The 14,783-nt window shown below is 44.7% G+C and overlaps 1 protein-coding gene across 1 annotated transcript in view; it reads right to left on the bottom strand.

The window, feature by feature from the left end:
* CHAT (choline O-acetyltransferase) overlaps window positions 1-14,783 on the bottom strand; it is a 46,418-nt gene that overhangs the window by 14,023 nt on the left and 17,612 nt on the right. The window contains exons 7-9 of the mRNA XM_055345590.1: window positions 3,958-4,127; window positions 1,506-1,606; window positions 484-612 (exon numbers count right to left, since the gene is read on the bottom strand). Coding sequence (XP_055201565.1) covers window positions 484-612; window positions 1,506-1,606; window positions 3,958-4,127 — 400 coding nt within the window. The remainder of the gene's footprint in view (window positions 1-483; window positions 613-1,505; window positions 1,607-3,957; window positions 4,128-14,783) is intronic.

The raw sequence follows: 14,783 nt of genomic DNA, 5'->3' as shown, positions 1-14,783 counted from the left end.
CAGCTGCCACTGTGCCCCTGCAGGTCCCCTTCTCCTGCGCGGGGTTCCCGTTAGGGACTGAACTGCCTCTCAGCCCTTGGGGAGAAAGGCCCCCTTGTCTAGTTGCGGTATAAGTTCAAGCAAATTGAAATAGCTTGGATTCAAATGACCTATTCAAACCAGTTGTTTATTACTCCCCCTGAAAGCAAGGGAATGATTTCCTCACCTCGACTCTGCTCAGGCAGGTGAAACCCATGAAAAAATAGCTCCATGTTTGCATTTTATGGAAATGATGGAGACCTCTGCAATGTTATTTCCCCAAGAGTTAAAGTCCCCTTTAGTTTGACTAACATTTCCATGAGGGGGCAGGCGAGGGGAGGCAGAAGAGCTGGGGTCTTGGGAAGCTTCCAGGGTGCCTCATCATCCTCAGTGGAGGGGTCTGGGGTGGGGGTGGACATGGGGTGACCCCAGAGCACCACCCTCAAAGAGACTTGCACTTTCTACCGTTGAAGTTTTTCCGCCGAGGAGGCTAAGAGGCCTTGAATTTCTGGGGAGCATTTCCAACGCAGCCTCCTGGGGGCCGGGAGCTCACTGACAGAGTCGGCTCGGACCAGCTTCTTGCCGCTCTTCACCCTGCTGGCACAAAGAGGCAACCACCTGAAGCCGGGAGCTGGGGGCTGCAGGCAGCAGTTCCTGCCCTCTGCAGTCCTCCTTGCTGGTGGACCTTCAGTGAGCTGTCCCCTGGATCGACTGCACAGATAAATAGACTGACGCTTGGTCAGAGATGCCACCCAAATAAGCACATGGCACAGCCAGGATTCCGGCCAGTTCCACCTGACTCCAGAGCCTGGTGTTTACTTTCACGTTTCCTGCTCCACCACATTCTACAACTGACACTTAGGAAACAGTTGGAGAAAAATTGAAGAAGCAAACTGTTGTTTTGTCTATGAGGGCTGGTATGGGCTTTTAGGGATTCTAAACAGTTCCTAAAGCATGGAAGAGATTTAGAACTTAGATTCAGGGAGAAGATTCTGGACAGGAAGGAATGAGCAAAACACAAATTGTTGGAAGGAACCCAGTGTGTTTAAGGGATAAGAAGCACTCAGTCCAGCCAGCTTGGAAGCTAGGGAGGAAGGTCCAGCCCAAGGAGATGGAGGAGGTGCAGCTCAGAGACCTCCCCTCCTTTGTGCTGGATCAACAGTCGGCCCAACTCTGACTCAGAACAAGTGCTAGGTATGGATCTGGGCTTCCCTGGGACAAAGCAGATGTTCCTTTTTGGCTGAGAATTCTTGGCCACGCTTCCCCTCACTGCCTTCACCGTGGTCCTGTCTGCCCCTTCTGTCTGTGGCAGATAAAAGTATATGATGTCAAATTGGTTTTCAAATCCATCTTTTGCTAAGACACTTTCCAGACTAATGCAGCCCCCCGGTGGCCACCCACATTTTTCTTGGTCAGCTTGGAGGCCCCTTGGCAGTCTGGTTTTGCCTCCCATGGCTGCTGCTGAGGGGCCCTGCCCCCAGACTCACATGTGCTTCAGCAGATGCTCTGTGCACTGTACCAGGACGATGCCGTCAAACGGGGAGTGTTCGCACACTACGCCACAAGTGCCATCTCGTCCCACCACAAACTGCAACAAGGAAGAAAGAGGTGAGTGGATCTCAGGTAGAGTCTGCATTTCAGACTAGCCCCTTGGTTCCAGGCCAGGTCTTCCAGGCCTCTAAGGGGGATCTCTCCTCCAAGGATACCAAAGCATGTTATCTCTGGAAAAGAATGCTATATGAAATTGCCATGACCTGAGAATATGGGGGCCTCAAGATAGCTCTATGATGTCATCACCTTCCCAGACATGATCTGGACAGTGAGGCCAGAGGCCAAAGCTCTGTGGCTAGAGGAGCCCAGTGACTCCTAAGAGCTCACACTGAAGCTGTGCACACTTTCCTTAGCTCATGGGCAAGTTCCTTTGGCTTAAGTACTGTTTCCCCCTCATGGTGTGTAACAGGGCCACAATCCTACACAGCCTTGTGTGATCATGTGTCTAAATGGAACCTGTACATTTAGCCACCGTTGATTTTATTCCCAGGATCTAGACCAGGGTCTACCTGGTAGTAGGTGCTCAGTAACTTGGTTGAATGAGTGAATGAGAGGTAATGATCCAAGTTGGATGGTGTGCAGATTCCTAGGGAGAAATGAACTGTCATTTGAAGGGAGTGAAGGAAAGGTGTTCTGAGGATGCTCCACTAACTGCTGCCTGGGCTTCCCTTCAGGGACCTGGACTCCAGGTCTGCCGCACACCCTGGCAGTTGGGAAATCTTCAACAAGACATCTCAGCTCTCTGGCTTCAGTGTGCTCCCATTGAAAATGGATCCAATAAAACCCAGTTCACAGGATTGATAGGAGGATTGGAGAGAAGGTATAGGAAAGGTCCACAGCCTTTGTACTTAGCTAACTTCAAAAAGGGACATACTCAACACATACAGAAATGCTGGGAAAAAATAATGAGAATGTGAGATTTGATTGTTAATGTATGACCTGGATAAGGTGGGCTGCCCATAGTTCAGCTCAGCAAGCACAGCGTCACATGCAAGAGAATCTAGTCCACCATCCGCAAACAAACCAGCAAACAAACAAGCTATTGGCATTCTTACTGATGCTCTTCTAGGGCATTGGCACAGTCAAACACATGTGAGCTGACTCCCCTGATGTCTTCTCCCGTCCCTCACGTGCCAGTGTATATAGTGTGCCCGAATCTTTACTCCTACTCTTTAAACGACCTCCCCACATGGTCTTGCTCAAGGCTGATCCTTGCAGGTTCTTTTCTCTTTCTCCCCAATGTCCTCTGCTTCTCCATCCTGAGACTAGCTCCTGATCTTTTCAATTCAGGTCCATGGAGCCTGTTTGGCTTTCCCAGCTCATCTGATCATCTGTCCTGCCTCTGAAAAGAGCCCAGGGGTGGGCACAGTCACCCATGTGAGGCAGGAGGGGAAGACTGTGCCCACTCATGCATTAGTGCTTTTCTGTTCTTGCCACTGAAACAAAAGGGAGGAAAAGAAAACCACTACCCTGGCTTGCTATGTTTCTGGTTCTGTACTTCCATTATATCATTTCATTCCCATAGCTGCTCCATGAAAGATAACAAGCCATTAGCACCACTGTAGAGGCTAAAATAGCCAGCACAGCAGCAAGAGAACTCATCAGAAATAGTAGAATCAATATGCAAACCAATAAAAGCATATAGGGGCCAGAGAAAGAGAAAAATGAAATGTTGCTTATTGGTGGGAGAGATACTAGCCCAAAGCATAGCGATCATTGGCTATTTAATGTGGTCATTGTGAAAGTGGGGTGGCTTTAAAAATAAACAAGGTTCAATTCAGGATTGACACAGGGGAGAAAAAAGGTTGGAGGAACAGGAAAGAATGGACCCAACCTCGACCTCACCTGCACCTGCTGGAGTATTTTTCTCCAGGTCAAACTGAGTGTCATGTTTCTGAATTGATGTCATGAGAATGAAAAATATATGAATTGCTTTATTTCATTTTATGACTTTCCTTGTATGGAGATGCTGGACTGTCCTACTTCTCAGGGATGGAATGTAGTGTGTTGAAATGGCCAGCAGGTAGGAGCGATGGAGATTCAGAAAGGCTGGCCTCTCTGGGCATCAGACATGATTCTTGCTGAATGCATTGAGGAAGTGTTGAGCGGGCCCCCAGGATACGCCCACCTTACAGTGTGTGCTGGGAGATGGGGAATGAGCCCCAGCTCTGACCCAGAGGTCCACACGCCTGGCCCAGGCTACAGGAAGGTTGGGAGTTTGAGTTGGGTTTGGTCACTTGCTCCTGAGAAGAGTTCCGGCCAGTCCAGAGGCTGATACCAGTGGCACATTTCCAGTGCCTTCAGCTCCCTTGGCCCCAGATGCAGCATAGGCCAGGGAGTGAGCATCTGCTGACTCAGGCCCCTGGCCAAGCCACTGGGGAAGCTTACCTGTAGGGATTTGTCATACCAGCGGTTTGCCCCATTCTTGCTGCAGCCTCCACCATGAAGGAGCTGGAGCGCCCTGTTGGTGTCGCTGAGATCCACACCTCCCGGGGCGTCCAGGCACACGAGGCAGATGCAGCGTTCAATCATATCCAGGGCGTCCCGGTTGGTGGAGTCTGCAGGCCAGGCAAACAAGGCCTTAGCACCTACCCTCCAAACCAGGTCTGAGGTCCCCTCCACAGAACCCCACACAGCATAGGCAGGCACACACATGGACACCCAGCCCTTGAGTCAGTCCTGACCTGACTTCTCTCCCAAATCCAGTGGGTGGGCCATGAAATCAGACAGACTGTCCTGAACTTCTGCGTTAATCCCAGCAGCCAGCTTACTGTCATGGTCTCTGCAAGAATCCCACTCACTCTTTAGCTGTGGCCAGATCTTCCCCAGATGGATGGTCGCTGGACCTGCCTTCCAGGATGCAGGGACTCATGCGGGGCCTTCTGCATGGACATTAGATCCTCAGGCCAGCCTTTGCCAGGGGAGGAGCTCCAATTCCTCCATCCAACAGTACTGCTCCCTGATACCCCCCCACCCCTACCACTGCAGCATTTGAGAGCTGCATCTGGGTCCTGAACTAAAATTTTTAAATATTAGGTGCTGAAATTTAAAAATCAGTCCTCTTCACATGAAAAGCTGAAGTAAAGGAGTCAAAGTCTTGCTCTCCCAGCCTCCTGCCACCTCAGCAACTATTTCAATGCAGAGTGCAGATGGAAGGGCCAGGCTGCCCCAAAGCCATATCCACATGAGCCCATTTGGGTCATTTCAGGCATGTGGAACTCCTCAGGACAAATAGGCTAGGAGCCACTGAGTTGTGCCAGAGATGTGCCACCAAGGCAGCTTGATTTCTCCATGGGGGACAATTGGGTACGGGGTTCCTCCCTGAAGAGAGCTGGGCCAGCCAGATGGGCTGCCCCTGGGCAGCCTCCTCCACCTCCATCACCTCCTCTACCCAGACTTTAGGGCTGGATGCTGTTACAGGATGAGGTGCAGGGTTACCTCTCCCTGCCAAGTCTCAGAGCATCCTATGCATGGAAGATGGGGTGCAAAGTATTTGGAAGCAAGGGCGCACTGTGGGGAAGAGACTGCTAGCTGCATATGGCAATACCCATTCTCCCTTGAGTCATGGAATGCCCAGTTTTAGCTTGGCACAGGGGAACCAGAACTAAAGCTGCATTGCCCAGCCTCCCTTAGGGGGAAGCCACACATAGAAATTCTGCTAACAAAATTTAGAAACACTATATGACAGCTTCCAAGAGACTTACTTAAAAATAACTAGCATGTCTTCTTTGCCCTTCCCACTTTCCTCTATCCATTGCTGGGACACAGGTGTGATGGCTGGACCTCTAGCCTCCATTTTGGATCATATGGATGTGGGCCACACAATTGCAGGAAGATAGAAGAACCCTAGCCACCATGTATCAGCTCTGGGTGGCTTACTTCTGGTATACATGAGAGAGAGAGAGTGAAAAACCTCTGTTTTCCTTAAGCCACTATTATTTTATGTCCTCTGTCATATGTGGCCAAATGTAATCCTAACTGACCCATCTGGTGATGTTGGGTGCACGTTCTCCTACCGCAAGACTTAACTGGAGCTGAGAAGCTGCATCCTTGGTTTACCATAGTCTTCTCTCATTCATTCAACCCCCTTGGTCCCTGTAGGTATTGAAATTCAAGGTCCCTGTCCAGGAGGCCATTTGTCAGAGAGAAACATTCTTCAGGCTGAGGAGTCCCCCAAGATGACAGTCAGGATCCTCCCTGCTCCCTCTTGTCCCATCAAAGCAGGCACTTGGGCAGGCCCTGGTCCTGAGTGCTGACCCTTCTATTTCCTGTAGTCAGCCCAAGCCCAGGCACACACACACCCCTGCTCCTGCCCTTCCCCTCCCGACTGGGATCCCACTTCCTGCTGAGTCAGAACTCCCTCTGTCAGAGTCCCTGGCTCTGGAGGCTTCTCTTCTTCCAGAGCCTCAAGCCAAAGGGGAAAAAAAAAAAAAAGCCCATAATCTCTCACAGCCATCTGAAATCTGCTTTCCTGAAGTCCAGGGAACATGTGGGAGCAGGTGTGGCTTCCACACCCCCAGCATCAGTGTTGGTCTTGCCTGTGGGCTAGAGCCAGGCACAACACTACCTTCCCCAGGCAGTGGGAGGCCAAGTCCATACACAGTCTGACACTGCCAATGGGAGCCTGTCCTTCCTTATGTCTAGCTAGGGACCCAGGGTGGCCTTCGATGAGGTCCTGTCTGTTCCTCTCTGCTCTTGGCCTCACATTGACCCTCCCTGGGGTATGTGGTGACTTCCCCCTCCCAGTGCAGTCAGCCTTGAGTGGGGCAGTCCTAAGACCCTTCCCTGGGCCTCCTCAACATGTGCTAGGCACACAATGCTAAGCCCACCTCTGCTGGTCCCTGCTCTGCCCATGTGGTTTCTCCAGTTCATGAGAGGTATCCATGCGTAATCTCATGTGAACAAAATCTCTAGTCCCCACCCATATCCTTCCTCCCACTTCTTGCAAATCTCTCTCACAGAAAGCCTTCTGCTCTGAGGAGAATGAAGAGCAAGCCAGCCCAGCATTGGGTCATCTGTTCCCCATTTCCTGTGTAGAATGAGGGCTTGGAGAGCACTATATTTTCAAGACACGCCCCCCTTGATCCTGATGGGGCCAGGATGACTCATTATCTTCTGCATGGCCTCTTGTGCTTTCCTGGAGTCTGATCAACTCCAAGGCTTGAGGCCATGACTTCAGGATCTAAAGGTAAAGGTAACCTGGCTGATGCTCTGGGGAAATTCCCTCTGCTCAAGTGTGTTGCAATCATTGTGTCACCATCTTCAATCTGAAATAACTTCTACTGCCCATGAGGTTGTGTCTAAATAGAGCCCTTTGGGCTCCATGGCTCACCATGCTGCCCCTTCAGGGTCATCTCCCCTGAATCCCTGCAGGGACCTCATGCTTCCTACCATTCTCTGGACACCTGGGCTCATTCACCTCTTCATCGTAGCATAGGATGTCTCCTGGATAGGGGCTCTTCTCTTTCTCTGCCTATCAAAGTTCCACTCATAAACCCCTCCCCAGCTCCCCGATCCTCTAACAGGGCTGACCCTATGTTTGATGTAGGTAGGAACAGCCCAGACAGAGCTCTTGCCCTCCAGAACTCCTCACATCCAGAGCATGCCAGTTGCTTATTCAATGCAGACAAGGAACCTCTGCTCTGTTCATCAGGCTGGCCTCGTACAGCACCTGGGGCCAGGGCTAGACCAGTCCCCTCTGTACCCATTGTCTCCTACTACATTGTGCATGCTCCTACAGCACATGACCCTGTTGCTGACTTCAGACATTCCCATGTTTCAAACACTGCCAGTCCAGCCCCAGAAGCCCTGATCTAGTCTCCTCCCCCATGTCTGTGAACTTGCAGAGGGTGGCGCCTCAGTTGCCCACGTGGGTACAGGAAAGTGTCCATGGACAGGTGAGGCTGAGACTTGTGTCCACGCTCAGAGAAGGAATCTTGGAGTTCAGTGGGCTTGAGGCTTTGGGGCATGGAGTCTCATAGGATGGGGGGATGGTGAGAGGTTGGGAGAGGATGGAGATAGAGAAGGAATTCCTTATCCTTTGTGAGGCTCCCAGCCCTGGTCCTCTTTGCTCCAATAGGAGTCCCTGCCAATGGTTCTGGTGACTGACCCTGCCCTGTGTGCTATTCTGGGGGTTCCTCTGGGCTCCCAGGCTGGCTGGTGACTTCAGAGCATGAGAAGTCCTTGGCCAGGCTGGGATCAAATTCAAATGGGCAGAGAGGAAGGGAGAAGCATGTCAGGAGATAACAATGCTGGAAAAGGTTCTGAGGGCTAAGGTGTAGACACCCTGGCTTGTGGGTAGAGCTTGTGGGTGAGAAGACCACCCCTGGCTGCAGTTCATTGTAGGTGAAGGCATAAAGGATTTAGGTGAGATTGAAGAATGCAGTGAAGTGATGCTATTAGTTAACCTTTGTCGACCATCTACTACATGCCTGGCATCAATCTAAGTCCTCATATTGATGAACATGATATAAGAATTTTTATCATCCCCATTCACAGAGAAGCTAAACGTCTTGCTTAAGGTCATCCAGCAAATTGAGGGAGTTAGACTTGATCCCAGATATGCAACCTCAATGCCCAGGCTGGGGACAGATCATCAAGGGCTGTGAATAGCAGGATCAGGAAGTGGACCTCATGAGCAATGACAAGAAGCCACCAAAGTATCTTGGGCAGGGGCTGATGTGGTCAGAGCAGAGTCTAGGATGCCTAGCAGTTTGGGGAGGATGTGGGCCTGGTGGGCAGTTAAGGGATCATTGGCAGCCCCAGTGCTGCACATCTAGGCCCTGTTGATCAGGTAGGTCTCAGTGAGCTCTGAGACCCCTGGCTGAGTATCTGCCTAACTAAAATTTCCTTAGTAACAGCTCCTAGGCCAATGTGGAGTGGGCAGGCTATAGCTCCTCCAGGAAACCCATAGCAGGCCTGTCTAGTCAGGATGCTGGGGAATAGACCTAACACATCCTTTGGGCAGGAGAGTGAAGGCTTGGCACACTCCCTCCCAGCTGGACAAGCAAAGCTGACAGCAAACAAGGACAGCTTCCTAGGCATCAGTGCCCCAGCCGCCTCCAGGCAGGAGAGAAGGCCCTCCAAGGAGGGACTGAGCCATCATCATCACGTGCAGGTTGTGCAGGGCCCCAGAGCTCAGCACCAACCAATAGTAACCAGGTCCTGGCTCATTAGGCAGGATGAAATGGGAGCAGGACAGCCGAGCTGGGATGCCAGGTGGCCTTGCAAATGAACTCCCTGCATACAAGTAGCTGATCGGTCAAAGGCTGACAAGTTTATCATGTAAGGCAGAAAATGAACTACACCAAACTCATCCACCATGACTCTGGCCCAAATGTAATGGAAACAGGGGGCGGTGGGCTGGAGGCATGCAGCAGGAGCCGTTTGTCTTGTGACATTCTCATCGAGCACACAGAGGCTCGTTTAATGTAGTAAATCAATCTTCCTCAAGGAGCCCCTGCTTAATAGTGAGAATTTGGAGTTGAGTAATAGGAGGAGCTGGCTCTGCCACCATGCCTGGAGAGTTGATAGCTTTGGTGATGAGGAAATTCCAGAGGCCACAAGGCCTTGGAGGACCCTGGAGCTTCCGTTAAAGACTGAAAGCTTACAGACTACGACCATGAGCACACACACACAGCTCTGTCTTGGACACTTGCCTTCTCCAGTTTATCACCTGGGAGTTTGGCTCAAGTCAGATTCCTACTGTCCTGCCTCACATGGTCTAGGGAAATGGAAACACTAGGCTCCTTTTCTGAGGCTTAGATCTTTTAAACCTTTGTCAATTCCATCTGAGGATTTTTTTCCCCAGATGAAGGGATTGTATCTCCTTTTGGGATGGGAAACTGCCATCACACATCCCATGTTCCTCTCTACTACTCTATGGTTTATGGAATAATCTTTATGCTCCCAGTCCTCAGAGGCTATGGGGAAATATTTTCAGCAAAAGTATTTCTTGCCCAGTGAAATCTGGTTCTTGCAAATCAGAACTGCTTTTATCTGAGTCACAAAAACCTCTTTAAAGAGCACAAAAAGGAGGAACTTCTGCTTCCAAGAACATCAAGTAGACTTTTCTCTATCACTTCCACTAAAACCCCTGGACGTTATATTTAAAACAAACATAAGAAGAGTCTGAAAGATGGAGAGAGAGGGGCTAGGGACTTCAGGACCCAAGGAATAAAATGATGGTGAGTTCCTTGGTTGTTCTAGACTGAATTGTGTCTCCTCCACCTTGAAATTCATTTGTTGAAGCTTTAATCAATATTTACTTGTTGAAGCTTTAACTGTATTTAAAGGTGAGCCCTTTAAAGAGGTAGTTAAGGTTAAATGAGGTCATAAAGGTGAGGCTCTAAACCAATATGACCATTATTCTTATAAGAAGAGGAAGAGAGGCATGTGTGCACAGAGAAAAGACCATTGGCAGTAAGATGGTGGTCATCTGCAAGCAACAGAGAAAGGCCTTAGGAGAAACTAATATGCCAACACCTTGACTTTGGATTTCCAGCTGCCAGAACAGTGAGAAATAAATATCTGTTGTTTAAGTCACTCAGTCTGTGGTATTTTGTTGTAGTAGTTCTAAAAAACAAATACACCGGGTTTTCTGTTTTATGTAAAATATCCCAGAGCTCAAATAGCCAGTAAAATAAAACACAAACAAATGTAGACCAAAAAAAAAAAAAAAAATCCAACAAAAGCCTGCTTTCTTCAGTCAAAGGGCCCGGGAAAAGAATAACTAACAAGAAAGGAAATTTTAGATAATATCCTTCCTCCATGCCAGCAAAGGCAGAGTGGGGGAGCCTAGACTTGTAACAAGTCTGTAATGAAGCATGTCAGTCTCTGATGGTATCAGAGAAGGCATGGTCTCAGATAGAAGCTGGGACATCCATCTGCATTGGGTAGTAATCACCACCTCAATTGCTCCACAGATAGCATCAGTAGAGAACATGAGAGGACCTTGACTTCCCAGTTTCACTACCAGTAACAAGGAGCACCCTCCCCAATATAGGCTTCTTGAGAGACCTGGAGTTCTACCTCCACCTGGCTGTAACAAGGCAGCACCCACCCCCTGCTTCTGCCGGAGTAGTATCAGAGAGCTAGCTAAAACAGAAGGTTTAAATAACACCCAGAGTCTCATAATATAAACACATCCAAGTTTCAACAGAAAATCACTTGGGGCACCTGAATGGCTCAGTAGTTGGCGTCTGCCTTTGGCTCAGGTCATGATCCTGGGGTCCTGGGACTGAGTCCTGCATCAGGCTCCCCACAGAGAGTCTGCTTCTCCCTCTGCCTATGTCTCTGCTTCCCTTTCTGTGTCTCTCATGAATAAATAAATAAAATATTTTAAAAAGAAAGAAAGAAAAAAGAAGAAAGAAAGAAAGAAAGAAAGAAAGAAAAGAAAAGAAAGAAAATCACTTATCACACTGAGAACCAGGGAAATCTCAACTTGAATGAAAAAAGGCAATCAGTAGATGCCCAACACTGATATGACAGGAATGTTAGAATTATGTGACCAATATTTTTAAATTAATTATCATGAAACTGAAAAATCTGTGGGACAAAAGATCTAACAATCATGTCATTGGAGTCCCAGAAGGAGAGGAAAAAGAATAAAGCAAGAAAGTACTCAGAGAAATAATGGCCAAAATTTCCTAAATTTGGCAAAAGACATAAACCTAAAGATTCACGATTCATTAATTCCACACAGGGTAAATTCAAAGAAATCCACATCAAGACATTATCATAGTCAAACTACTGAAAACTAAAGACAAAGAAAAGAATCTTGAAAGCACAGAGAGAGAGAAAAATGCTTTATCTATAGGAGAAAAAACAATTCAAATTATGGTATATTTCTCATCAGAAACCATGAAGGCTGGTAGAAAGTGGCACAACTTTTTTAAGTGCTGAAAGAAAAGTACTGTCCACCCAGAATTCTATATTTAGCAAAGATATCCTTCAGGAAGGAAGGGAAATCAAGACATTCTTAGATGAGGAAAAACTAAGAGAGTTTGTCTCCAGTATCTGCCCTAAAAGAAAAGCTAAAGGAATTCCGCTCCCCCCCCCACACACAAAAGTAAGTTTTATAAAGGATCATTGAAACATCAAGAAGGAAGAAGGAACAACAGAAAGAGTAAATATTTTAGTGAATTAATTTTCATTCTATTTTTGAGTTTTTAAAAATTATATTTCACCATTGAAGCAAAATTATAACACTGCCTGATGTGGCTCTAAATTTATATTAGAGGAAATAGTTAAAAGAATTATATTATAAATATGGGAGAGTAAAGGGATGTAAGGGATGGTAAACTTTCTACATTTCATTAAAGCTGGCAAAACTTCAACACCAATAGACAGTGATAAATCATATATATATATACTGTATACTATATATATCATTTATATACACATATACTATATATACTATATATATAAATCATATATATACACACATATACTATATATATAATATATATAATATATATAGTAACACCTTTAGAAGCTACTAGAGAACATATACAGATATACTAAAAACCTTATGATAAATCAAAATGGAATTCTAAAAAATGTTCAAGTAACTCATAGGAAGGCAGGGAAAAAAAAGCAAGACTTGAAAAACAGAGATAACAAAAAACAAAATGGCAGCATTAAATCCCAGCATATCAATAATTTCAGTGATAGAAATTGACAAGGTAGATTAAAAAAACACATCCTAGTTATATTCCATGTACAAGAAACTCACATCAAATAAAATGATGCAGATTGGTTGAAAGTAAAAGATAGGAAAAAGATGCATCAAGCAAACATTAATCAAAAGAAAGTAAGAGTCACTTTATTAATATCAGATTAAGTAAGCTTCAGAGCAAAGAAAATTACCAGAGACATTGAGGGGCATTACATAAAACAAAATGATCAGTCTACCAGGATGACATAGCAATCCTAGGTGTATATGTAACAAACATACCACAAAATATGTGAAGAAGAAACCGACAGAACTGAAGGGAGAATAGACAAATTCACAATTATACTTGGGGACTTAAACACTCCTTTTTCAATAATTGATAGACCAACTAGACAGAAAGCAAGAATATAGAAAAACTCAATAACACTGTCAATTAACAGAATCTAATTGACATTTATAGAACACTCCACCCAACAATAGCAGAATGCACATTATTTTCAAGTGCCCATGGAATATATACGCCAAGGTAGACCATGTTCTAGGCTATAAAACACCTTCAAATTGAATTGAAATCATATAAAATGTATTCTCTAACGTATGAAAGCAAAGTAAAAATAAATAACAGAAAAATAACAAGAAAAGTTCCAAACATTTGGAAACCAAACAATACTCTTCCAAGTAATCCACAGGAGAAAGGGAAAGTCTTAAGGGAAATTAAGAAAACCACTTTGCAATGAGTGAAAATAAAAATACATTTTATCCAGATTTGTGGGCACAATTAAAGCACTAAGAAATGTATAGCACAATTGCTTACATAGACAAGAAGAAAATTTTTAAATGAATTCTATAAGCTGTTACCTGAAAACCTAGAAAAGGAAGAGCAAAATAAAGCTATCAGGAGGTAGGAAATAACAAGAATTGGAAACCAATAGAATTGAAAACAAGACAAAAACAATAAAAAGAAAGCTAGTTTCTTTAGAAGATCAATCAAATCTCTAGCAAGTCTTGCAAAAGAAAGAGAGAGACAGAGAGGAAGGGAACACTATTAAGGATGAAATAGGGGTAGCACCACAGACCCTGCAGACATCAAAAGGATTATAAAGAAATACTATGAACAACTCTACAGACACAAGTTTGACAACTTAGATGAAATAGAGCAATCTCTTGAGAAATATGAACTACCACAATGTACCATATTTAAATAAATACTTTGGATAGCCCTATAACTATGAAGAAAATTGAATTTATAAGTTTAAAACTCCAGAAAAAGAAATCTCTAGGCCCAAAAGTTTTCACTGGAGAATTGTACCAAATACTTAAAGAAGAATTAAAAGCCATCCATACCATTTCTTCCAGATAACATAAGAGGAAAGAACACTTCCTAATTCATTTTATGAATCCAGCGTTACTCTTATACCAAAACAAGATGAAAACAGTATAAGGAGAAAAAAAGCCACAACACCTAACCAACTATAAACCAACAATCCTCATGAATTTAGATACAAAAATATTGAACAACATATAAGCAAATAAAATTAAGTGACACATAAAAAGAATTATATAGGAAGTGGAGCTTATTAAAGGAATGCAAGCCTGGTTCAATATCTGAAAATCAATCTATATAATCCACGATATTAACATATTATAGAAAAATCATGATTATGTCAATTGATGCAGTCAATATATTTGACAATACTTTTAAAATTCAACATCTATTCACGATAATATCTCAGAAAAATAAAAATTGGGAGGAACTTCCTCAACTTCATAAAAAACATCTACAAAAAAATGTTATTGCTAATATCATTTTAAGGGTGAAAAACTGCATGCCTTTCCCCTAAAATCAGGAAAAAGAAAGGATACCCACTCTTATCACTGTTATTCAACATAGTACCAGAAGTTCTGCTCAGAGCAGTAAGGCAATAAAAGGGAATAAAAGGAATACAGATCAGAAGGGGGAAAAATCCTTATTTTCACATGACATGATTGTTTATGTAGAAATTCTAAGGAATATACCCCCCCAAAAAACCCAAACCTCCTAGAACTAATAAATTAGTTCAGCAAGTTTGAAAGATAAACATACAAAAATCAATTGTATTTCTGTATATTAGTGACAAGCACATGAACACTAAAATTAAATATATAATACCACTTACAATGATGCAAAACAATGAAACACTTGAGTGTATCTAACAAAAATGTATAAGACTTGTATGCTGAAACTACAAAACACTAATAAAAGGAATCAAAGAAGATCTAAGGAAATGGAAGGATGTATTATGTTCATGCATAGGAAGACTCAAGATAGTGTAGATGTCAATTCTTCCCAATTTGATATACAGGTTTAGCACAGCTTCCATTCAAATCTCAGCAAACTTTTTGTAGATGCAGACAAAATAATTTTAAAATTTATAGGAAAAGGCAAAGGAACTAGAATAGCTAAAACAATTTTGAAAAAGAATAAAGTTGAAGGAATCAGTATATCCAACTTTAAGACTTATTATATAGCCTATAACCAAGATTATGTGCTATTGGCATT

Source organism: Nyctereutes procyonoides, unplaced genomic scaffold, assembly GCF_905146905.1.
Source record: "Nyctereutes procyonoides isolate TBG_1078 unplaced genomic scaffold, NYPRO_anot_genome, whole genome shotgun sequence".
NCBI lineage: Eukaryota > Metazoa > Chordata > Mammalia > Carnivora > Canidae > Nyctereutes > Nyctereutes procyonoides.
This window is presented reverse-complemented; position numbering and strand designations above follow the sequence as displayed.